The sequence below is a fragment of the Colobus angolensis genome, unplaced genomic scaffold (genome assembly GCF_000951035.1).
Source record: "Colobus angolensis palliatus isolate OR3802 unplaced genomic scaffold, Cang.pa_1.0 Scaffold78, whole genome shotgun sequence".
In the NCBI taxonomy this organism is placed as follows: Eukaryota; Metazoa; Chordata; class Mammalia; order Primates; family Cercopithecidae; genus Colobus; species Colobus angolensis.
The window spans coordinates 7,552,697-7,578,096 of NW_012121598.1; the positions used below are offsets into that span (position 1 = coordinate 7,552,697).

General features: G+C 49.1%; 1 protein-coding gene across 1 annotated transcript in view; it reads right to left on the reverse strand.

Moving 5' to 3' along the window:
* Window positions 1-24,594, reverse strand: part of MYO5C (myosin VC) — a 116,285-nt gene extending 91,691 nt beyond the window's left edge. Inside the window, exons 1-7 of the mRNA XM_011928656.1 lie at window positions 24,406-24,594; window positions 12,642-12,752; window positions 9,067-9,232; window positions 8,433-8,577; window positions 4,849-5,005; window positions 1,878-2,021; window positions 1,069-1,150 (exon numbers count right to left, since the gene is read on the reverse strand). Coding sequence (XP_011784046.1) covers window positions 1,069-1,150; window positions 1,878-2,021; window positions 4,849-5,005; window positions 8,433-8,577; window positions 9,067-9,232; window positions 12,642-12,752; window positions 24,406-24,432 — 832 coding nt within the window. The 5' untranslated portion in view covers window positions 24,433-24,594. The remainder of the gene's footprint in view (window positions 1-1,068; window positions 1,151-1,877; window positions 2,022-4,848; window positions 5,006-8,432; window positions 8,578-9,066; window positions 9,233-12,641; window positions 12,753-24,405) is intronic.
* Window positions 24,595-25,400: the final 806 nt, after the last annotated feature.

The following is a 25,400-nucleotide window of genomic DNA, read 5'->3' on the forward strand; positions in this document are numbered from 1 at the left end:
CCCGGCAGTAGAGGATCTTTCAGAAAGCCCTTCTGCAAGTTCGCTATTCATATTCTGTTTGGTAGACAACGCCAAGGATATTACTGTCATGTGAAATTTGCAGAAACTTAGATTCTAAGAGCACAAGCAACTTCTCCAAAATTAGAGTATGTGAGTTCAACCCCAACATACTAGAAATTATCTCTGACAATTCTCATCTACCAGCATAGCACAAATGGCTAAGGCAGGAGAGCCAGGACAGCACAGGGCTCGGGGCCTTTTGTATTGAAGGACAAACAGCCCTGTGTTTTAGCCATCTCTGGAATATAATCAATTATGGCTACAAACAATTTATGACCTTGAGCCATCAAATTATGATAGAGGTGGTTTTTTTTAAAAAAACGGGTTAACATGTCATACATGTTAGAAAAACAACTATCTATGCATGTTCAAATAAAATGGAAGGTTTAGTGACGTCATATGTTCCAGCTGTCAGGAGGTCTTAATCAGGTGGTTCTAGCTGGAGGAACACAAACACCCAATGAGCTATTTTTCTTTTTTTTTTTTTTGAGATGGAGTCTTGCTCTGTTGCCTAGGCTAGAGTGCAGTGGTGTGATCTCGGCTCACTGCAACCTCCATCTCCCGGATTCAAGCAATTTTTCTGCCTCAGCCTCCCAAGTAGCTGGGGCTACAGGTGTCACCACACCCCGCTAATTTTTGTATTTTCAGTACAGACAGGGTTTTGCCACGTTGGCCAGGCTGGTCTTGAACTCCTGACCTCAGGTGATCCGCCCGCCTTGGCCTCCCAAAGTGCTGGGATTACAAGTGTGAACCACCATGCCAGTCCCAATGAGCTTTAAAAATAACCTCAGGCTTAAGAGTGCCCTCTCTCTCTAAACTCATCCCCCCAGCCCTAATCCAGCCCCTTAATTAGATGCACCAATTCTGTCCTTGAAACCAAAGAATCTTATATCTTTGGGCAAATACTTAAAAAAAAAAAAAAGCCATATTAGTATAAGAAGAAAGTTAACCTAGAATTTAAGCCCCCACATAAAAGAGAGACCCTTCCACACACGATCCATCACATACCCAATTTAAGATGTTTAAATTCCGACTGCTGTGCAGATGCACAAAGCTGATAGAAAATGTGGTAATTTCGTTCATTTTCCGACTGTAAGATAAAGAAATGTCCTCAAAATTACACCAAATCCTCACAAGCAAAAATGCCATGTTTTTAACTAAAGAGTCTTAGATGTGTAATCTCTATGGATAATTATCTGTCTGGGATGTGATCTGGCCAGTTCACAAGAGGCCCTTCCTCTCAACTGAGAACTGGTGGCCTGAGATGGCCTTCCAAGTAATGAGCAACCCAGAGAAAGTGTTATTAAATGAAAACGTCCTATGGAATGGGAATGACATAACTCATCCTAGTGAAATTTTTAGAAACTTCCTGCAATACAAGGTTTACTGCTGCTCTCCTCCTGGGCCAAAACGGTGAGAATTTTCTCCATTTTACTGGCAGAAAAGCCTTTCTCTTAAAACCCCCTCGATAGCTCTGATCCCATTCCCTTTCTGATAGGAAAGCCAGTCTGTCAGCTTTGTCTATTTCAAACAGTTTTTGCACTCTAGAAAGAGATACTTGCTTTTTAAACTATAAGGATTTTGTAAATCCCCCAATTAAAAAGTCATAACCTCTTCCTACAGTCATACAACTCACCTGATATTACACCTATTCACCATCAAGTTTTAATAAACAGAAAAAAGAATCCAAACTGCAAATGAAAGATAAGAAAACCCTACTCCTCAATTCACAGCATAGCGTAGCTTGCCTGAGTATATATAATAAGAATGTAATTGTAAATAATGCTCAAAAAGTTGGGGAAAAATTTAATACTTACTTGAAAGACAACTCTGGATTTCTCCAGGAGGTAAGTTCTCATGTTGGCTCCTATAATTTGATTTTGTTCATCAAAACTGATTTCTGTGTATTTCCCAAACCGACTACTATTGTCATTGCGGGTGGTCTTGGCATTTCCGACGGCCTAAAAAAACATAACTCTTTTGAAATAACAACATTAAAAGATTTTTGTCTCAAAGGTATTGCAGGAGTTTTTAGTAAAATGCAATTCTGTACCCTAGGGGAAGGTCTGATTGGCAGAGGGAGGTCTGGGGAAAGAAAGCAACCCCAGGCTGGCAGGGAACATGACAAATCCCGAGCCTGCTGCTCAAGGCTCTCCTCGGTCCCACTGGCAGACACTGGGAACGACCAGAAAGAGCACAGGTTCTGATGTTTCAGGGCCCTGGGTTCTATCTTTGCTATCTGTGTAATGTCTTACAAGTTAGTTCACTAGCTAGGTGTGGTGGCTCACGCCTGTAATCCCAGCACTTCAGGAGGCTGAGGCGAGAAATTCACGTGAGGCCAGAAATCTGAGGCTAGATGAGGCAACATAGTGAGACTCCCGTCTCTACAAAACGCAAAAAAATCAGCCAGGCATGGTGGCATGTGCCTGTAGTCCTAGCTACTCAGGAAGCTGAGGTGGGAGGATTGCTGGAGCCCAGGAGCTGGAGGCTGTAGTGAGCTATGATTGCACCACTGCACTCCAGCCTGGGTAACTCAGCGAGACCCTGTCTCAAAAACAAACAAACAAAAAAGGTAGTTCATCTTTCCAGGTCTTAATTTCTCTATCTGTAATATGAGAATAATAAGCAACTCACTGCTATGGACTGAATGTTTGTGTCCTCCCAAATCCTCACGCTGGAATCCTAACCCTATGTGTCGGTATGGTAAGGTGGGCCTTTGGGAAGTAATGATGTCACAAGGACAGAGCCCCTGGGAGTGGGATTTTAATGCCTACATAATAGGGATCCCAGAGACCTCTCTTGCTCTCTTTCTGCCATGTAAGGGTACCGTGAGAAGACAGCAGGCAGAAACCCAGAAGAGAGGCCTCGCCAGAACCTGACCCCTGCTAGCACCCTGATCTTGGACTTCCAGCCTCCATAACTGTGAAAAATAAATTTCTGTTGTTTATAAGCCACCTGGTCGATGACACTAAAGTATATTATACTAAAGTATATTATACTTATTATTATAATAGCAGCCCAGATTGACCAGAACACTTACAGAATTGGGAGAATTAAATGAGAGAATATGAGGTGCCTCAACTCACTCAGGCCCCAAATGCCTATGATGCTCCATTAAAAGTTCACATCTTTCATCCAATCTTTATTCCAATCCCTACTCCTTACTGCTTCCCTACTCAAGCTTTCCACTCAACCAAAAGACTGCTCCTTCTCATCCCTCCCACTCTCTGGGCAGGATTTTTGCTTTTTACTTCTGTTCTTCAATTTCATCTCTCCTCTGCCCCTCCCCACCCTCTCTTGAGCACCCTCTTTCTAGATGGACCCCTGCCCAGGTCATCATGCTGCCTGTCAACATGTATTTACTGAGCACCTACTATGTGCCATGTGCTCAGTAAACACAGGTGAACCAAATAGATTTAGCCCTGCCTTCATGGAGTGTATGTACAGTCTAGTGGGGGAGACAAACCCTAAATATTTACACAAAATTATCCACTGGGCATTTAACTTGGCACTGGCTCTTGATAACCTTTATTTTGAGACAGGGTCCCACTCTGTCATCCAGGCTGGAGTGCCAGTGGTGCAATCTTGGCTCACTGCAACCTCCACCTCCTGACTCAAGCAATCTACCTACCTCAGCCTCTTGAGTAGCTGGGACTACAGACATGTGCCACCATACCTGGCTAATTTTTTGTATTTTTGGTAGAGATGGGGTTTCATCATGTTGCCCAGGCTGATCTGGAACTTCTGAGTTCAAGCGATTCACCCACCTCAGCCTCCCAAAGTGCAGGATTATAGATGTGAGCCACTGCACCCAGCCTTGATAACTTTTCTATTGGTATCTTGGATTGTAATTTATGTTTCTAAGAAGCCTATGCCTCTGAACTATGAGCTCTGCAGTGTTTCTTAGTACCCCCTCCCCACTTTTGTTTCTATTTAATTTTAAAATATTCTTACGTTAGGTTAGAAGAATCTTAACTTGGAGATTGGGTCTTATTCTTTTCCATCACTTCCCACATTAGCTACACAGTGGCTTCAACAGAGTAGATGGTCTGATAAATATTCACTGAGGATTTTGATTTGAGAAAACAGGGAGAAGAGGTCTAGGAGTCTAATGTTCTTCATTATTTGCTTTCCTTCCAAATAAATTCAAATCAATCTTCTTCCCATTTTGCAGGGCAGCTGGAGTTGGCTTGCGGGGCCCTCCTCTGTCCCTTTTGGGTGCCCCTTCTTCCTTGAGGGCTGTCTCCTCACCCCTGGGCACTGTCACGGTTGGTCTTGCCCACTGCCTGTCCCAGTCAGTAGTGTGCTGATGAATTGGCTCTTGGGGAGGGCAGGAGGAAGAGTCTTTACATGTGGCCTTTGCCAAGGCAGAAGGTATAAATACTCCTCCCATGACTGATGTCAAACTACCAAAGGTTTATCAATCAGCTTGCAAAATTCCTGAAAATTTTAACAATCAGCTCATGAAAGCTGATGCCAGCTGGCTGGAGAACACCAGTGATTCAGTGTACCAGTGATGTTTGGTTTCCCCCTGGGATGTAAATGTAAACAGAGGACTCCTGGAATCTGATGGTAGATTTCCAGTCCAGGAGGTAGAGCAGGAGAGTGCCTTGAAAGCAGCCCCCACCTCCTTCAAATCCCACCAGCAAACAGGCTTCCTGGGTCTTTCCTGTCCTCACTTCTTTAGTCTTTAAAGGGTGGGAACTTGAATTAGCCAGGAGAGCACAGAACCCAACCAACCTCCATTTCCATCATCAATAAACGGCTGCCTTCCGCAGTGGTACGCACCTCGGTGATGGGATTGGACGCCAGGACCTTGTCTTCCACGTGAGCGTTGCTGCCCGATTTGCTGACGGTGGCGAAGTACCTCATGGCATAGCGAGCCGACACTGTCTTTCCAGCACCCGACTCTCCACTTACAATTATGGACTGGTTTCTGTTGTTTCTAAAGCAAATGAAAGAGTTTTCAAATGTTAGTTTCTTCCCATTAAAGAGGCGATGTGTGCTAACTAAGACAAATGTGGACAAGACAAAAGAGGGAAACCGTTTTGTCACTCTACTATTTTAAAATCTCAATCAAGGCCGGGCACAGTGGCTCACGCCTGTAATCCCAGCACTTTGGGAGGCCGAGGCGGGCGGATCACGAGGTCAGGAGATCAAGACCATCCTGGCTAACACAGTGAAACCCCGTCTCTACTAAAAATACAAAAAATTAGCAGGGCATGGTGGCGGGCGCCTGTAGTCCCAGCTACTCGGGAGGCTGAGGCAGGAGAATGGCGTGAACCTGGGAGGCGGAGCTTGCAGTGAGCCAAGATCGTGCCACTGCACTCCAGCCTGGGCGACAGAGCGAGACTCCGTCTCAAAAAAAAAAAAAAAAAAACTCAATCAATTTCCTTCTAGATTTTTTTTTTCTATCTTTCATCCAACCTTTATTCCAATCCCTACTCCTTACTGCTTCCCTACTCAACCTTTCCACTCAACCAAAAAACTGCTCCTTCCCATCCCTCCCAGTCTCTGGGCAGGATTTTTGCTTTTAAACTCTGTTCTTGAATTTCATCTCTCCTTTGCCCTCCCCACCCTCTCCTGAGCACCCTCTTTCCAGATGGACCCTGTGCAGGTCATCATGCTGCCTGTCAACATGTATTTATTGAGTACCCCAAAATTACTGAGGGGCCCCAAGACCAACCCCAGGTTCAATGTCCCAGTAAGAGAACTCACAGGACTCAACATACAGTCATCCTCACAGCTAAGACTGACTGCAGCAAGAGGATACAGAGCAAAAGCAGCAAGGGAAAAGGCATGTGGGGCAAGGTCCAGTGGAACCTGGGTGCAAACTTCTAGGGGTCCTCTCCCAGTCAGGTCACACAGGACACACTCAATTCCTCCAGCAAGGGATTTGACGGCACATGTGAAACGCTGGCTGCCAGGGAAGCTCATCAGAGATGCAGTGCCCACCTTCTGCCTAGCACATGCCAACATTCCAGACTCCCAGAAGGAAAGCAGGGATTCAGCATAAAGCACACTGTTTACACAAACAGCTTGAGTTTAGGTAAAATGAGCCACTTTATCAACCAAGAAATGTCAGGAACCGTCATGAAATGAGAGGCCAGCCACGGGCCACCTTGCAAGCAGGCCTCTAAAGATAGCAGTCTCAGGCCTTATGTCAACTCCTTTCTGCACATCCCACTTAAATATAAAAACATTTCAAGGACATTATTTTGAGAGCAATTATTCAAAAGATGCTTGGGAACATATGCGCTCTGTAAGCCAACATGCTCTGTTATATAATTTAGAGATTTTAAAAAATGCACTAAACTTTTCATGTCATAAGATCGTGATGGTGGAGGCTTCTAACGCGGCTCTGTGGATGTGGCACCGCTCACATGCCAGGTGCTGAGTGAATACAGATTCTCACTTAAGCTTCACGAAAATCCTACGACATAGATATCTCTCTTACAGAGGAGTAAAATGGTGACCGTGGGTGGAATGACTTGACCCAGAGCACAGAGCCACAGCCTCCCATGTGAATGCTGGAGAAGACTTTGGGTACAGAGCCCTGGTCCAATATTTTCATTTCAGAGAGAAGATGAAGACTCCGAGAAGGGGAATGACATGCTCAGTGTCCCTCAGGGCACAGAACAGGGCTTCAGTAATCCCCGTCCTGTTCTACAGCCCTGAGGGACACTCCCTGTCTAGCATCAAATAAGGCCAACACGAGCTTGCTTTAGGCTCCGTTCTGTTACTGCAGTTACACAGACCACCAAGGAGAAACTGCCTCTTCAGGGCTGAAGTGAGCACAGCCCTACAGCACCAAAGAGCTCATCCCACTGATACCCAGACCCTAATCACATAATACCTGGGAGACCTGCAGGGAGCCAGGGAAAAATCTCAGAACCATGGAGGTTTTAGGGTTAGAAGGAATCTTGGTGCAGCAGAAGCTGCTAATTCTCTACCCAGTATTCACTTGCATTCTCCTCTTCCTTCTTAGGGACTAGGCCCCAGTGGCCAGGCAGTGCCCCGCTGTGCATATGAAAGGCTGCACACCCCAGCCTCCCTGTGTGAGTGAGGTCCTGGCCGATGAGCTGTGAGCAGAAGTGCTTTGTGGGGCTTCCGGAGAGTCTCCCTAACCTGGAGGGCTGTACCCTTCCCCTCATATGCCTTGTCACCTAGAATATGGAAGACAGAGCTGAGCACTAGCTTGTCCCTGAGGATGCCTGCCCCACCCCAGGGACAGGGAGCTGCACGGCACCAGGTCTCTGATGACTGTGAAGAAGCGCAGTCTATCCCCAGACTGCCCATTAGACGGCTATGCAGGAAAGCAGCACGTGTTCTACCTCATGTAAGCTACCACCTGCCCCCTCCTTATAAGCAGCAGAACCAGGAATGGGTGCCCTCTGAGAGTCCAGCTCACGGACAAAGACATAAAGCGGAGGGAGCTCAGGAGCTGCGGCTGGGGTTATGCATTAAAGACTTAGGTAAAGAGTCAGCAGGTCCAGGTCCTGTGCCTCGGATTTCCCATCTGTGAAAAGAGGGCAATGAAGTCAGTCGACTTCACAGGAGTGCTGTAAGACTCAAGGGAGACCACTGTATGCGAAAGTTCTTTTGCAAACTGTAAAGGCAGCTACAAAGATAGGGTGGTGTTTTTATTCTTCATACTTTACAGATGAAGACACTGAAGCCAAAAGTGATAGTTATGGGAAAAATAAACTAGAGTTTAAAAATCTGAGCACAAATCCCAGATCTGCCTTTTACTTGCTGCCTAACCTAGGTTGGTTATTCCCTGAAGCTGTTTACCGTCCAGACATCTGCATCGTGGGCTATTCTGAGGCCATCCCAGATGACATATGGGAATGTGTGCACGGTGCCTCATTCGCAGGAGGCTTTCCCTATATGTGCGCTAGTGAAACAAGAACTCCACGGGGCCCTACAAACACCTAGCAGTGAAATTAGGATAAAACTCCAAGTCGCCTGCACCTAAAACCTCCTGCAGCTAAATCCCGTCATCAGATTTTGCTTCCTTGAATGGGTTAAAAAAAAGCTTAAACATCTCATAGCAGAGATGTTTAACACTCTCTGCTAATCAACACTCCTCCAACCAAACACACTGCAAGGAAAGGATCTGCTATTCCCAAACTGGTAGGACTGACTTGACTACCTTGAAGGAACAAAACCCAGGAAACTCAGTCTTGACAGGTCAGGTGCATGGAACAGTCGTTTGCTATTCATTCCAGGTAGTCGGCTCAACAAAGCACCATCTCTGGCCTATCTCTTTTAATGGGCCCAACCTAGGTATCTCCCCTCCACTGTGATGGTCTGGCAAATGCAGGGAGCATTGGCAGAGCAAGGGGAAGTCCAGCTTGGCAGGAAGCTACCTGGCCATCTGCTTGTATGCCTCTTCTGCCACGGCAAATATGTGTGGGTCCATATCGCCCATGTTCTGCCCACTGTAGGCGTGGATGATGGCATCTCCGTATATTGGCAACTGCTTGTAAGGATTCATGGCCACCAAAATGATTCCTGGGGAAAGATGTTAGATGCAGTTAAAAGATTCTTACTGCCGCCTGCCTCTCCAGTTTGTTTTTTTAAGAAACTTCAGCTCTGTCACTTATTAAACCTTCTGTGTGACTCTGGGCAAGTCACTTCATGCACTGAATTAATTCCCTGCCAGTCACCTACACCCTCCGGCTGGTCTGATGGTTGGATGACAGGACAGGTGGAAATGCTCCCAAATGGAGACGTTTTTGTAGTTCACAATGTAAGTAGTATCATTGCCCAAAATAAGTAATCAATGTATCAAATCCGATGAGAAACCCAAACACAAGCTTTGTTACGTCTCTTCTTCTCGGTAGTCCAGTCTTAGTTCTTGTTGAAGACTCTCCCCACCTAGATACTTCTTTTTACAACAAACTCTAGGTGCTCAGTATAAACATAAAACAACCAGGAGGCTCTAGACAGCAAGCTTCCATTCCAGTGCCATTCCTTACTTCCTAGAGTTGCTCTCCTTACCACTGTAGGTGTAAATGAGTTTGGATTCTGCAAAGCGGATCCTGAGGTTGTGGAGCACCGCGGGCTCATGGAGATAGCTAAGAGCCGTGAGGTCATTCTCACCCACGAGGATGTCAGGATTCCGAAGTGGAGGCAGAGATTCTGGATTGACGGAATAATCCAGCTCCTATGGACAAAGATAAAAGTAAAGCTCTGGAAATAGAAGATTTTTGGCGTTCTGTTGAAGCACTGTTTTTATTTCCAGAGTCATCACTGACACTAAAAAGCAAATGCATGTATAGCAACAAGAAAATCTTCACAGCTGACTCCTGGAATAATGAAAAGTAGGAGCAGGGGACTAGGGCACTGGCTATGTGCACTGGGGCAAGTCGCTCGCCCTCTCTGGGCCTCATTTCTCTCATCTGCAAAGAGGAGCTAGACCAGACCACGGGTCGTTAGAGCTACAGAGGTCTCAATAAGGGGTGCTGGGGAAGCTACATGGGCAGAGATCCAGGTGCCCCATTCCTGAATCTCCCACAGGGGCTCTACCTGTATGTGGTTTAAATGTTGAGGTCGTGCAAGTTTTCGTTTGAAAACAAGATGCTGCAGCTAAAATGACACAATGACCTAAGGTCCCTTTAACTCTAAGGTTGTTGAGTCTCTGCTCAAAGTTGACACACTTGGTGGTGACAAATACCTAAAGGAGTCCGTGCAGGTGGTGGTCTCTCCGTGAAAGGCCCCTGGTGCAGGTGTCTCCTGTCTGCAGTTGCCCACATGCCCAAGGGCTCACAGCTCCCCCAGCAGGGCTGTCTATTCCTATCACTCTCAGCCCTGGGCCAGGGAATTTTCCCAGGCTTGCTCCTCTTCTGCTAGATTTAACCTAGTACTCCTAAAGCGGCTGCCTTAGCAGAACGAAGGTGAGGCAAGCATGTCCCGTGGCATCTGTGCCACAGACGACTGGGCCTTTCCACTGTCAGAGTATTCTAATTCCTACACTCCCGTTTCACTGCTGGGGGACGTGAAGCCCAACTAAAGCGACTTGAGCAGGTTACCCAGCATGCTTGTTTCTCTTATACCTTCCTAGGCCACTGCCGCCTTCCTGGTATTCAGTCAGTATCTCTGGATTCCTTCTGATCTCTGGTCCTGGGCCAGCTCCACAAGGTGGCCCAGCTGCCCCTTAGTAAGTGCCACTGTGCAGACCCCATGCCAAGCACTCAGCATGGATTGTTTCATTTAATCCTCAAAACTGCGTTCCAGGGAGGACGTGACTACCCCAACCAAGAAAGTCAATGAGACAGGTTCAGAAAGTAGGAGTTTGTTGTCCAAGGTCACACAGTGAATCTCTGCCTCACTCTGAAGCCTGTGCTCTCTCACTAGCACAGTGCTTCCTTGTCGATGGCGGGGGTTTTGCTGGCTGGTTGGTCTGTTCTGTGTAAAGCGAGCAGCTCGAGGGCCGGGCGCGGTGGCTCAAGCCTGTAATCCCAGCACTTTGGGAGGCCGAGACGGGTGGATCACGAGGTCAGGAGATCGAGACCATCCTGGCTAACACGGTGAAACCCCGTCTCTACTAAAAATACAAAAACTAGCCGGGCGAGGTGGCAGGCGCCTGTAGTCCCAGCTACTCGGGAGGCTGAGGCAGGAGAATGGCGTAAACCCGGGAGGCGGAGCTTGCAGTGAGCTGAGATCCGGCCACTGCACTCCAGTCCGGGCGACAGAGCGAGACTCCGCCTCAAAAAAAAAAAAAAAAAAAAAAAAAGCGAGCGGCTCAGGGCAATCCACAACTGGACACAGATCCTCAGGCCAGCTCCTGCTCCCCTGTTACCAATGGAAGTGTATTGTGACCTAACCCCGACCAGAATATTCTCAACCTAAACACTTTTGAAAATAAAATCAGGAAAAATGATTCTCATACCTACTGACTTTCCTTGTCTCTGTTTTTCTATTGTAAATCCACAGCCCCCACTTCTGGTTTGGCCTCTGTACGTGTGATGTGTGAAAGCAACAGGGAGACAGAAAGGACAGTCTTTGGGGGAGGGGAGAAAATGTAACGAATATTATGTTGACAGGTGGAGGCAGAGGTGACATTTTCCTACAGCACACAGGCCTTTTCTCTTACAGTATTGACGAAGGGTTGAGTTAGAGAGTGGTCTGGCTGTCCGCCATCCCACTCGCCTCTGCAGCCAGGTCAAGGCCGGGAATGTAGCCACCTGAAGCCCTGCAGACATTACCAAAGCAGCAAACTGACACTGCAGCTGCTGCCTTAAGATTTTCCTCCCCAGACAAAGCCATCTGATCCCTAATTGGAGCCCAGACTGTGCATAGGAGACACTCAATAGAAGCTGCGAGAGCTCCTGCTGGGCAGGGAAGCCCCAGGGAGCGAGAGGCTTTTCCCAGAGCTCCTGCCTTCACACATGCACACAGGATTGTCTCATCGCACTCCAGCAACCCTGGGATGGTGCAGTCATTACATCCTTCGTACATATGGGGAAACTGGGGGCTTGCTGCCAAAGACTTAACAAGCAGCCAGGCCAGGATCTGAAGCCAGACCATCTGATTCTAGAGGGTGTGTCTTTAACTGCTATGTTCATCTGCCTTCCCAGGATCTCAGGAAATGTCTCCCAAATCCAGGACAGTCTGATTAGAAGTAGTGTGCCCTGTCCCTGCAGAACCCATTTACATGCTTTGTCAATGAATCCTCACATGATGTTCCCCAGACCCACCTCTGGGATCTAGACAGAGCACAAATCCCCTGCCCAGTTCTCTATCCAGATACTTGATTCTAAACCCATCCAGTCACCCTACAAATCCAGTGGAATGTCACTACAGCAATGGTGGGCAAGGACGACTCACGAGGGACACTTCGAGCAAATGCAAAGTCTTCCGAAGCTGCGTCATCAGAAGGCACATGTTGCCTTGCAGGGAAGCTCCTCACCAGCTCATCCCACTACAGGAGCAACTGCTGAAGTTCATCCTCACCTCCCCCTCACCATACCAGCACCAACAGAGGCACCTCATAATGTCACACAAAGCTAGGTGTCCCTGTCTTCTTGTTCCTGCCACACTCCCTCCCTTACACATTTCTGTACATCCGTGGACCGACTCCCTCCAGTCTCCTCCCACTCCTCCCTCCCCCTGCCTATTTTCTTCCTCTTCTCATTTTCCTCCCCTTCGCATCTTGATGTTTTTCTTTACCAGTGTATGCCTTGGGCTCAAACGACTTCTCTCCAAGTTTTTCATCTTTGCCTAATCTCTGGGCTGAGACTCAGGAAGCCAAAATGGTGAATCAATTTTCAGCAGTCTCCCAGTAATGCTGGGTGCCTGGAAGTGCAGTGCCATGGCACAGACCTGGTTCCTGCAGCTGGGCCCTCTTTACAGAGAGAGGCCCGGTGGATGCAGGGCAGCATAGGGGAGGGAGGGAAGGAGTACAGACACATCAGTGAGTCCTGGTGCCAGGGGGCTGTTTGGGGATGGTGCTGGTGCCCACTCATGCACCCTCCCTTGGGTGCCTCCCACGGGGTCCACGTGCCCCCATCCTCACACATACCCCAGCTACCACTTTACACATCGACGCAGCTGCAAACAGCAAGGACCCTCACCGTTCCATCCTCCAGCAGGAGTCGCAGGACCTTGTCACCAACTCTGTAGTCCGTGGCTATTTCAGCAGACTTCCAAACTTCTTCAGGATCGGGAATCCAGACCCTGTTGTACTGACCAACAGGATGAGAAAAGCTGAATTTCAGAACTTTCAAAAGCATGGATCAAGCATGGTTAGACGCAGGAAGGTTTCTTTCTGTCCACTAGGTCAGCTCCTTTATGAGGAATACGTCTACCTAATTTTGCTTATGAGGTGATCTTTCATGCATTTGCAACGCACTGGGCCTGGCTGCCTCAGTTTACAGGCAATGGAACTCCCAAAGCCTTCTAGATAAACCTTGAATGCTGAAAGCCTGGACGTGGGAAAGAAATCTGCGAGTACCTTAATGGAAACATCTCATGGCTGTCTACAGGGTTAGAGGAGAGGGATTTCTTTTACCACTGATTGACTATGGAACTCTGGGCCAGACACTTAACAGTGCCTCATTTTTCTCATCCACAAAATCGCCACAACAATATCTATTTCACAAGTTCCCTGGGAGGTTAAATTAGACTTCGTACTTGAAAGAACTTTGTAAAATGCTATGAAAGTATTGTTACAGCAATGGCATCACAATCTTATCACACCGGTGGGCTGCCAAGGACTCCCACAGTGGGAAATGCAGAAGTCCGGACACAGCCACCCAGCTCAATTCCCAGCAGGCAATGGGCACGCCTGGCTCAGCGCCGATGTACAAGTCTTTGGGAAGAATCATGTTGCTGTGGGCTGAACTGTGTGTCCCCCAAATTCATATGTTGAAGCCCTAACCCCCAATTGACTATATCTGGAGACAGGGTCTTCAGAAGGTAATTAAGGTTCAATGACGTCATGAAGGTAAGGCGCTGACCCAACAGGATTTTCTTTTTTTGAGATGAATTTTCACTCTTATTGCCCAGGCTGTAGTGCAGTGGCATGAACCTGGCTTACCGCAACCTCTGCCTCCTGGGTTCAAGTGATTCTCCTGCCTCGGCCTCCTGAGTAGCTGGGATTACAGGCGCCCACCACCACGCCTGGCTAATTTTGTTTTTTTAGTAGAGATGGGGGTCTCACCATATTGGTCAGGCTGGTCTCGAACTTCTGATCTCAAGTGATCCACCCGCCGCAGCCTCCCAAAGTGCTGGGATTACAGGCATGAGCCACCACGCCCAGTAGGATTTTAAACTTAGTGTCCTTATATAAGACATCTGAGAGTTTGATGTATTTTTCTACAATATGCATCTATTACTTTTATAATCAGAACAATAAATATTAATCTTTAAAGGCAAATATCAAAATATAAGCCCCCCCTCAAAGAATGGTACATTAAATTCTGTGATATGGGACATAGTAATTTCATTTATAATGGACAAAAATTGGAAACAGACTAAATGTCCATTAATGAGAATTTTTAAAAATGCCTGCGGTATACCCATACAATGAAATACAACTTACCCATAAAAAGGAATGAACTACTGATGCAAGCAATAGCATGGGTGAGTCACCAAAGCACGCTGAGTCAAAGAAGCCTTACACAAATAAGTACCTCCTATGTGAGTCCCTTCAAATTGAGAGGTGATAACAGGCTAGCAGCCCTCGCTCTCGGCGCCTCCTCGGCCTCAGAGTCCACCCTGGTGGCGCTTGAGGAGCCCTTCAGCCCACCACAGCACTGTGGGAGCCCTTCTCTGGGCTGGTCCAGGCCGGAGCCAGCTCCCTCTGCTTGTAGGGTGGTGTGGAGGGAGAGGCACGGGCGGGAACCGGAGCTGCGCGCGGCGCTCGCGGGCCAGTGCCAGGTCCGGGAGGGCATGGGCTCGGCAGGCCCAGCACTCCGAGCGGCTGGCCGCAGGCCCGGGGCAGTGAGGGGCTTAGCACCCCGGCCAGCAGCTGCAGAGGGTGCCTCGGGTCCCCCAGCAGTGCCGGCCCGCCAGCGCTGAGCTCGAATGCTCGCAGGGCCTCAGCTGCCTCCCTGCCGGGCAGCGCTCCAGACCTGCAGCCCGCCATGCCTGACCCTCCCCTCCTCCGCCCCTCCCCGAAGAGCACCGCCCCCTGCGCCGCGGCTCCTGTTCCCATCATCAGCCCAAGGGTTGAGGAGTGCGGCCGCAGGGCGCGCGACTGGTAGGCAGCTCCGCCTGCAGCGCTGGTGCGGGATCCACTAGGTGAAGCCAGCCGGGCTCCTGGGTCTAGTGGGGACCTGGAGAACATTTACGTCTAGCTAAGGCATTGTAAATACACCAGTCAGCACCCTGTGTCTAGCTAACCTAGTGGGGATTTGGAGAACTTTTCTGTCTAGCACTCTGTCTAGCTAACGTTGTAAATGCACCAATCAGCACTCTGTGTCTAGCTCAGGGATTGTACAGGCACCAATCAGCACTCTGTCAAAAATGGACCAATCAGCTCTCTGTAAAATGAACCAATCAGCAGGATGTGGGTTGGGTCAGGTAACGGAACAAAAGCAGGCTGCCAGCTCTAGCAGTGGCAACCTGCTTGGGTCCCCATCCATGCTGTGGAGGCTTTGTTCTTTCGCCCTTTGCAATAAGTCTTGCTGCTGCTCACTCTTTGGGGCTGCACTACCTTTATGAGCTGTAACACTCACAGCAAAGGTCTGCAGCTTCACTCCTGAAGCCAGCAAGACCACGAACCCACCAGGAGGAACAAACAACTCCAGACCTACTGCCTTTAAGAGCTGTAACACTCCCTGCTAAGGTTTGCTGCTTCGCTCCTGAAGCCAGCGAGACCACGAACCCACTAGATGGAAAAAACTCTAAAGACGTCCAAACATCAGAAGGAACAAACTCCAGACACACCATCTTTAAGAACCATAACACTCACTGTGAGGGTCTGCGGCTTCATTCTTGAAGTCAGTGAGACCAAGAACTCACCGATTGTGGATACAAAATCAGGTTCTGGAACAGCTAAAACTAATGTGTGCTGGGAAACAATTCACAGCAGTAGTTGCCTCTGAGGGTGGGTGGGGCCAGGGAGTGACCCCCAAGGTGTGTGAGGGGGTCTTCTGGGAGCGACGGTAACATTCTGTATCTTGATGGGGCTTGGGTTACATAGGGGCTAAGCACTTTTCAAACCTAAGACAATGCAGACTTAAGATTGGTGCATTTCAATGTGTGTAAATTTTACACACAAAAAACATGGAACTCTAGTTAATACGCATACTGAAATATTTAAAAGGTGTGTTGATATATGACTTAAAGATGCTTCAAAAAAGTGAGATGAATTGAAGATCAGATAGAAGAACAGAAAGATGGATAGACATGGAATACAATGAATATGGTAGACTGTCCACACCAGAATCCAGGTGGTAAAACAGGTGTTCACTATAATTTTTTTTTTTTTTTAAGAGACAGGATCTAGTTCTGTGGCCCAGGCTGGAGTGCAGTGACATGATCACAGCTCACTGGAGCCTTGAACTCCTGGGTTCAAGTGATCCTCCTGTCTTAGCCTCCCAAAGTGCTAAGATTACAGGTATAAGCCATCATGCCTGACCTGTAAAGTTCTTTCAACATTGCATTATGCTTAAGATGTTCATATAAAAATGCTGGAGGAAATAAAGAATAAGAATAAAACAGCCTGGGCATGGTGGCTCACATCTGTAATCCCAGCAGGTGGGTGGCTGAGGTGGGTGGGTCACGTGAGGTCAGGAGTTGAGGACCAGCTTGGCCAAAATGGTTAAACCCCATCTGTACAAAAAATACAAAAATCACCTGGGTGTGGTGGTGCGTAACTGTAATCCCAACTACTCGGGAGGCTGAGGCAGGAGAATTGCTTGAACTCAGGAGGTGAAGGTTGCAGTGAGCTGAGATCGCACCACTGCCCTCCAGTCTGGGAGACAAGAGTGAAACTCCATCTCAAAAGAAAAAAAAAGTTCACGGTACAAGTACTAGACTAGGACAATGTTGGATGAGGAACATATCTTATTAATATAAATCACCTTGCTTAATCAACAAAAAAGTCACTGGATGGATATCAATCGTGACTACCCCTAAATCATTTGAATTGCTTTAATCCTTAACAGCTAGCAAAAAGCAGGAGCTTGCAGAAATGTGACATGGATGTGTAAGTTTTGAGAGAGCGAGAATGGAAGAGCACTTTGGGAGGCCGAGGCGGGCGGATCACCTGAGATCGGGAGATCGAGACTAGCCTGACCAATAGGAGAAACCCCGTCTCTACTAAAAATACAAAAAAATTTAGCCAGGTGTGGTGGCAGGTGCCTGTAATCCCAGCTACTTGGAAGGCTGAGGCAGGAGAATTGCTTGAATCCAGGAGGCAGAGGTTTCGGTGAGCCAAGATCATGCCATTGCACTCCAGCCTGGGTGACAAGAGTGAAACTCCGTCTCAAAAACAAAAAACAAAAAACAAAAAACAAACAAACAAAAAGAAGTTGTCCAGCTGGCTAAGCGAAGCAGGCGAAAGTGGAGGTGTTCTGACGGAGCTGGAGCGGGGGGCCCTGGGGACAATCCAAGGAAGCCTGGGCTCTGAGAAGTAATGTGAAAGTCACTAGGCCAGTCAATCCTTTTGTTTGACAGAGCCCCTACCTGAAGCCCAGAGAGCAATAACTCACCAAACAGCACACAGAGTCTCAAAGGACCAGGACTCCAGTGGAGCTAGGGCCTGTGACTCCTAGTTTGAACTCCTTGTTAATTAAACGAATCTGGCCCTGAAAGTAATCCTGAACTCTGAACTGCAACCATTTGCTTGAGAGTCCATGTGCTCTCCTAACTATAGTTTAGGATTGGTTTCAGCTAAAAGTGGTATTAAATGGCAGGTAATATTAGGACATACGTAACCACTGGCGGCTTCTCTTCTGAAGACCAGTGACTCCTCAGCCCAGTACCCCGGACTGCCCACACCCTGCGATCCTGGTGCCTCTGCTGGCATTGAGTGCCCTTGCAGCTGAAACCCAGCCTGGTAAGTAAACACAGTGAGTTTACTCAGCCCCAGGTAAGTTCCACCCATTCATTCCCGTCCCCTCCTCCCTCACATTCCTCTACCCACAAAGCAATGCTTCAAACTGGAGGAAGAGCTAACTTTACAGCATTCATCCAAATAGACACAGTCCACAGTCCATGCAAACAATGTAACCAGCTGTCAACTGACCTCCAGAATATGGGGCCTTCCCATGAGGCAGGAGCCTGTGGACTGGGATGGAACAGCTTGCCAAGCCCGTCAGCAGAGCCAAGAAAGAGAGGGCCACCTCCCACCTTCCCCGAGTGCCACCTCCCACCTTCCCCGAGTGCCCTCCCATGCTAAGGCTCCAAGCTGAGGCAGAGGCTTGGGACCACTGAACCTTATGAGCTCAAGATCATGTCAGCCACGCCCCCAGGCACACAGGTGAGAGGAGAACAGCATCTTCTCACATTGCCCGCTTTTCTGAGGGATCTTCTGGCATCAGCCACAGAAATTACTTGAAGACTTATATGGAAGATGGGACAAGATGGGACGACATGAGTTTCCCTCCTAGAACCACTTTCTGGACTGGGAGTGTCCACACTCCAGGTCAGCCAGGCCAGATTGTCACACCATGCCCCTCTCTTCCTCCTCCTCTTCACTCACTCCTCACAGGCCCCTTCCCTGGCTCCCCTGCCCCTCCCACTCCCCCCATGTCCGTGTCTCCCAAGGTCCTTCCAGCTTCTTCTCATAATAGGCTGTTTCTGGAGAGTTCCACCCAATTCCAGAGCTTCTGCAACCGCCTGGCACCTGTGCATCTGAGACCTCCCACCGAGATCGTGCACTGGAGCTCTACACCACATTTCCAGTTGCCTCCAAGATGTCAGCCCCTAAATGTCCTCGTAGACTCATAAATTCCAAACTCCAGTGATGCGGCCGCTCCTCCTTCCTAGCTCTCTTGCCCCTCATGTCAGAAGCCTGGGACAGTGCTGGATGCCCCCCGTGTCTCCACCCCAACAGCCCAACGGTCACGAGGTGCTGGAAAAGACTGCCTTTTAAAAGCTCTCTCCTGTCCGCCCCTGCCCACCAGCCCCCTTGCCATGGCCATAAGTCAAACGGTCACGAGGTGCTGGAAAAGACTGCCTTTTAAAAGCTCTCTCCCGTCCGCCCCTGCCCACCAGCCCCCTTGCCATGGCCATAAGTCAGCCCCCAACCCTACCCCCACCAATCTTCTCTTGACTGGTGCAGCAGCCCCCAGGGGCTTCCTCAGCCAGGCTGAGCACCAGGTTTCTTTGAACAGACAGACTCTCTCAACCGTACTTGATTAGAATTCCTGTGGGTGGGGCCCGGCAAGAGAAAAGCTTTGAAAATCAACCCCCCATGGGTTTTGAGGAAGAGCCAGGCCTGGACAACCAGCATTTTGGCTGATTTTCCTACTCAGGCCTCACCCTCTTTTCAATCCACCCTCTGCCTGTGGTCACCCAAAACCACTAGCACTTTCTGGAACATGGCAGGCCTTCTTTGGCTTTCTGCTATGTACTTCTGTTCCTTCCACCCTGGCCCCACCCATCCTCTCCCCATCCATGAGCAAACAGCTCTGAATAGTGTGGAGTAGCTGGACACACTCCTCATCCGGGCACTCTCCTTGCCACCTTGCCACGGGTAGCAGAGCTGATGCTTTCCCTTGAGCGCTCTCTGCCCCGCCCCCAGGTATCTGGACTGCCTCCCATCTCCCCCACTGGCGTTTGAACTTCAAGAGCCTAGTATTTGTGCTAGGAATCCAATGCAATGACTTCCCATAGCTAGCACTCCATAAACAACTTTTGAACAAAAATTCAAATTCCCAGTGGTTCAGTTCCACCAGTTAAAGACTAAACTTAAGATTTCAGTCTTTTCATCCCTTTTTTTCTCTTTGAAGTACCCATACATAATACAATGGATACATTTAATTTTCCAGAGTTGTTAATGATATATAAAAGTCTAAAAACTATTTAGAATTAGCCAAAGTAAAACAAAAAAAAAAACCATTACACTGAACTTTGACCTCATTTTAGACAGGGGCCCTGGACTGCTAGTCAAGACACTTCTTTTGACCTTGCACATCTGAGTTTCAGCAGAACTTCGAAGATATTTGTGAGTTCCTCTTGCACAAGTGAAAGAAACAGATGGTGGAATGACTGTAGGGAATCTGTCACTAAACAGTCATCACCTGAGTTCTAATTAATGAGCAAAGAGCAACCTTTAGAAAAACAAAAAGGTCTCCAGAAGCATGCCACAGAGCTCTACTGCCTCCCCTTTCATTCAACACTTTCACCAGTATCGTAGATGAAAAAACAAAACACATGTATCAAATAAGCAGATGAAATGATTGATTAGCTAAAGATGATCAAGATTCAAAAGGTTTTTACAAGCTTCAGAAACGCCGGGCACTAAATAAAATGGAAAATTTTATAGGGATAAATGTAAAGTCGGCATTTAGGTAAAAAAAAAAAAATCAACTGTATTATGATAGCATCAGTATTTGAGTAACTTTTATTAAGCATTGTGTCAGGTGTTGTGCTAAGGATTTTACACGCATTAATCTTCATAGTGATCTCCTCAGCTGGTAAGCACAATTCAGTCCATTATACTGGTGTGGAAACTCAGGTTAAGTAACTTGCCCGGTATCACTCAGTTAGTAAGGGGCAGGACCAGGACTTGATTTGACCCACCAGGGGCAGAGCATGTACCAGCTCTGCTTAAAGTACTAACATAATGCCAGGATGCACTGAGGGATGCTCACAAGAAGTCGCACCATACTCACGGCTGAGTAGACCAAAGCTAGAGAATAGTGCCACTAAAATGGGCATCAAGGTGTGAAAATTCACCCAGAAGAAGGTGGCCTGGATGCTGAGGGTCTCGAATGATGCTGTCAGAGAAAAGGTTGGTGGCACTGTCACTCTCCTCAAGTCCTCCATCCTACCCACCCTTCCTCCTCAGCAGCTGCCAAGTTCTCTGGGCTGTCTTCCTTCCCTGTCAGTATCTCTGTGCCTTCAACTCCTGCCACTGTGGCCTCGGGTCCTCACTCCTTTCCAAGGTTAACCCGTGCCTGGTGCCTTTCTTACATCTTCAGACCGCAGTCCTCTGCCAGTTTCCTCTCTTTAGCGGGTCATGTCAGAGTCTGCCTTTCCCCTTCACAGTTCTACCTAAACAGAAACGATGCCGGGGACCAAACCTAGTGGCCAAACCTAACGACCCATCCCGAGCCTTCATCCTTGTTGACTTCTCTGCAGCTACTAGAAAAAAAGACCGTCCAATCTTTGGGCAGTGATATATGTGGTCTTTTTCCTTTGTATATTTTACGTTTATCCTCATACAGTATATACAATTGTTGTGCCCCATTTTTCACATAACCATGTTTTCATGTTAGGAACTCTTCAGAAATAGTACTTTTAATGGCTTCGTGCTGTTTTATCATGTGAGTCTTCCATAATTTACTCAACTTTCCCCCTCTCGCTGGACACTGGAGTTGGTTCCAATTTAGTTATTATAAGGAATAATATTAAAAAGCAGGTGTCAGGAGAGGTAGCTAGAAAGTGGATGAACTTCCCACAAGCCCACTGTGTGTGGGGAAAAGGTCAGATCCCTTGAAGAAGAGGAAGATAATGAAAGTGGTTGAACCAAGGTGGTGGTGGGAGAGACACTAAGAACACAGGTTTTCACCTCTGGCTCCATCACTTGTATGTTACCTTAGCAACTTACTTGACCCGAGCCATTTCTAAAAGTGTGAGATCATCTAACACATAGAGTTGTTTATTCAGATTAAACAAGAGAGGGCACATGAAACTCTGAGGATGGCATCCAGTACATAGAAATAAAAATAACCATCATCCATATCATCGTCTCCATGGTCCTAGCTATTTCTGTAAGCAGAAACGTTCAGTCATGCACACAGGTGCACAACAACACGAAGTCCCCACTGTCCCCTGCTCACTGAAAGTTCTTGGTCAATGGGGGAGACAGAGGGTTCACGAACTGTTAACAGGCAATATGGAAGGCACCGTGCGGAGGGGCTGGCTGCAGAGGCTTTCTCAGAAGAGGTTCTGCACAAATTGAAGGTGGAAGGTGCAGGTGCCATGGGCAAAGGTGACAGACAGAGCCTCAGACAGGTGGAGTTCCATGCACCAAGGCACGCAGTGGCGACGTGCTGGCAAGGCATTGAGGGAATGGCAAGGAGTTTGGCAGAGCGTGAGTCCAGGTGAAGGCAGGGAGACAGGCAGGACCTTGTGGCTGGTCAGTGAGTCTGAATGCAATGGGAGCCTCTAGAGGTGGTCGAGCAGAGAATGCCAGACCAGCTCTTAGAGAGATTTCAAATGGGGAACTGCTGCTCTGAACATTTCTAAGGCATGGCACCTGTAGCTTTTGAAAAGAGATGGATGATTTTACACCTCACCTGGCAGCGATTGCTGCCCTCACCAAGACTTCTCCTGGAGTTCCCTCTTCCCTGTTTCCACAGGGTGCCTCCCAGCTCCCCTGCGTGCTCCTCCTCTGGTTGGCTCCATCTCAGCCCTTCTGCTTCCTCTCACTCCTTGCACAGATGCATTTCCCGCTGGTCTGTCCCTGGCCCTCTTCTCTGTCTGCCTTCTTCCACCTTGGTGTGACCCTCAGTGTTTTGTTGGCTTCAGTGGCCACCTCTCGGCAGAAGACCCTTGGCAGGGCCCATCCCCTCCCTCTGACACTTCCCACTCTGCAAGGCACCTTCCCTTGGAAGCCCCCTCACCCCTTCAACCCCTGCAAATACAGAACCAGCCTGATGACTTTCCTAAGAAATATTTCCTCCTCAGGCCACATCCTTAATTCACTCAAGAGCACCACCCTGCTCTCTCTCATACAGACTCTAACCTCAAATGTCATCCTTGGCTGGTCCCTCCAACCCCCACCCCACTCCCCAGTCCGGCCTCTCAGTCTCACCTGCCTCCACCCTCCATGGCCAACACTGCAGCTCTAATTATCTTCCAACAGCTGGAATGACCTGAGAATTCAGCTACGTGACCCCAGCCCCTTTCCTCCACAGCCCAAGGGCGCTGCTGGCATACATAACAAATCTAACAGTCCTAACACACCACCCTTGATCCTGCCAGCCCCCACTCAAAACCCGCACTGGGGAATAAAGCCCTGACCTCGTTCTCTGGCTGCCATGGCCCTCCCCTTCCCACCTCTAGAACAGACAAAATGGGGGCTAACTGCCTACCAGGAAGGGAGGTGGCAGCCTAGGAACACAGGTGTCCACCTGGACACAAGGTCGGTGGGGATGGCCATCGGGCTGCGTCAGTCTCTGGGATTCTCAGATTTCATTCCCTCCACGCTTGTACCTTTGAACTCCTTCCTGTCAGCTTTCCTACATTGTGCCTGGTACTTACTAGACATTTAATAAATATTTGAGGTTTGAGGCACCTGAGGATAGGGGCACTTGCACCTGTGTGCTTCTGCTTCTGGAAATACTCTCACCTCAAACACGTTCCGCAGCAGCATTTTTCTGTGTCCTCCAAAGTATAGTCTAAGACTAGTCCAAGACTTTTCTTTCACTTCCAGTAAACTGAAGACTGAAGAAGCGCTGTTGGCTATCTGAGGGCTCACACTCTCACTGGTGAAAATATTCTAGAACAAAACTAGGGCAATTCAAACACTGTCCATTTAGAACTCCAGTTAATGGAGATGCAACAGAGGAGAAACTACAGTTTGGTTGCTTTGTGTCCAGACTGTTACTAAGTAATCAAAGTAGAAGAAAAACGTTTGCTTAAACCATTGAAACAGGATTATTTTCATTACTATCTTTTCTATCTACAGCAAAAGCGTCTTTTAAAGTAGAAAGCTAGAGCATATGCCCGGGGAAATGGATGGATTCTAGTCCCACTCGTCTGAATACTGAGGTCTCTGGATTTCCCCACTGGTACATAGGAGGATTAGGCTTTATGGCTATTCAAACGGATTTTTTTTTTCCAAAAGTGCTAACACTGTCACACTCTTTATCCAAATAATTACCCGAGCCCATCTCAGAGGGCTTGGAAGCCCATCTCAGAGGGAACGCTGCCCTTCCGAGGTAAGAGGTGGAGCCCCAGCCAGCAGAAAGGAAGTTTCTGAGGAATGCTCTAGTGTTTCCCAGAGTCAGGGGATACGAAAGGCGCTTTACAAACTGTGTTGCGAACAGTACAGAAGGCAAAGAGCCTACGACTGCACCTCGTGGCCCCTGGGCTCCCCAAGCGCTTGGTGCCGCTGCAGTGCCCTCAAGCCTGTGACCCGGGCTGCTTCAGCTTTAGGCATCTGATGAGCCTACATGCACGTTCACGCACTTTGAAGGCACAGAATTCTAGAAAGCAGCCCGAACACTGCGGCCATAAGCTTCTGTGCAAACTCGTTCAAGGGGGTGCCAGGAGACTCGCTGGCGTCTCAGCTTCTACGTCCGCACGGGCAACTCGGATTCCACCCGTGGTGTGGGAGGAAGGGGCCGAGGCGCTCCAGTCCCGGAAGATGGGGACGCACGCGCGACCCCTGGGCACTGGGGATTCTAGGCCCCGAGGCCGGAGCGGCGGAGGCGGCCCCTCCCACAGGGTCGTCTTCCCACCCGCAGGGCACCAAGGCGGGGCGGAGCCAGGAGGGGGCTTGCCCGCGGGCAGAGACGGAGTACGTCGGGGCCCTGGAGGGGCAACGCTCGCTCGTGCCCCCGGTCCCTGCGGCCCCTCCACGGCCCCCAGCGCGTGCCCGCCCGCCCTGCCGTGTCAGGTGCGCAGGTGTGGCCCGGGCGCCAGGTCGAGTCAGCGTTAGCAGGGCCGGCTCCCCTACAGCGCTCCCGGGGGCCCAGCGGACCCTCCTACCTGCGTGTACAGCTCGGCCACCGCCATGGGCAGGAGGGGCCGGGGCCGGGCCGGGAATGCAGCACGTGCGAGGCTTGGGGGCTGGGCCTGCGGCGCAGAGGCCGGACGCAGGAGAGACGGGCACGGAAATCACCGCCGGGCCATCTTGCCCAAAGTTTTCCAATGGCCTCCTGCTCCCGTTCCCGAGTTGGCGGCGAGGGGAGGCGGCAGCGGCGGGATTGGTCCCTCCAAGCCCGGCCCGGCTAGTCCGCGCTGCCATTGGCCGGGGCCCGGCGGCTGCACCTGGCGGGAGCGCGGGTGGAGAAAGCTGGGGCCCGGGGCGCGCTGCCAGGCAGGAACAGATGCATCCGGAGGCTGCCCGGCCCGAGCGTTAGCTCCTCGAAGAGCAGAGGATACGACCATTTAAATGGAAGACCCAACGGAATCAACGAACTGAACACAAAGAAAAGTGTTAAGAGAGTCCAGCAAGGTCATCGTATTCAAAATCCAGTACAAAAATAAGTAATGGTCCTTTATATGAGCATTAGCTATTCAATACAAGATATTTATGGCCGGGCGCGGTGGCTCACTGCTGTAATCCCAGCACTTTGGGAGGCCGAGGCGGGCGGATCACAAGGTCAGGAGATCGAGACCATCCTGTGAATGGTGAAACGCCGTCTCTACTAAAAATACAAAAAATTAGCCGGGCGTGGTGGCGGGCGCCTGCAGTCTCAGCTACTCGGGAGGCTGAGGCAGGAGAATGGCGTGAACCCGGGAGGCGGAGCTTGCAGTGAGCCGAGATCGCACCACTGCACTCCAGCCTGGGCGACAGAGCGAGACTCCGTCTCAAATAAAGATATTTACAATATCAGTAAAAGTATAAAGCATCCAGAGATTACACTCGCAAAAATGGCCTTGGCCTTTGTGGGAAAATGTTTAAAGTTCTCTTAAATATCTTAAAAGGAGGCCCAAGTAAACGGGAGACATGCCATTTTCCTGGCTGGGAATATTTAATA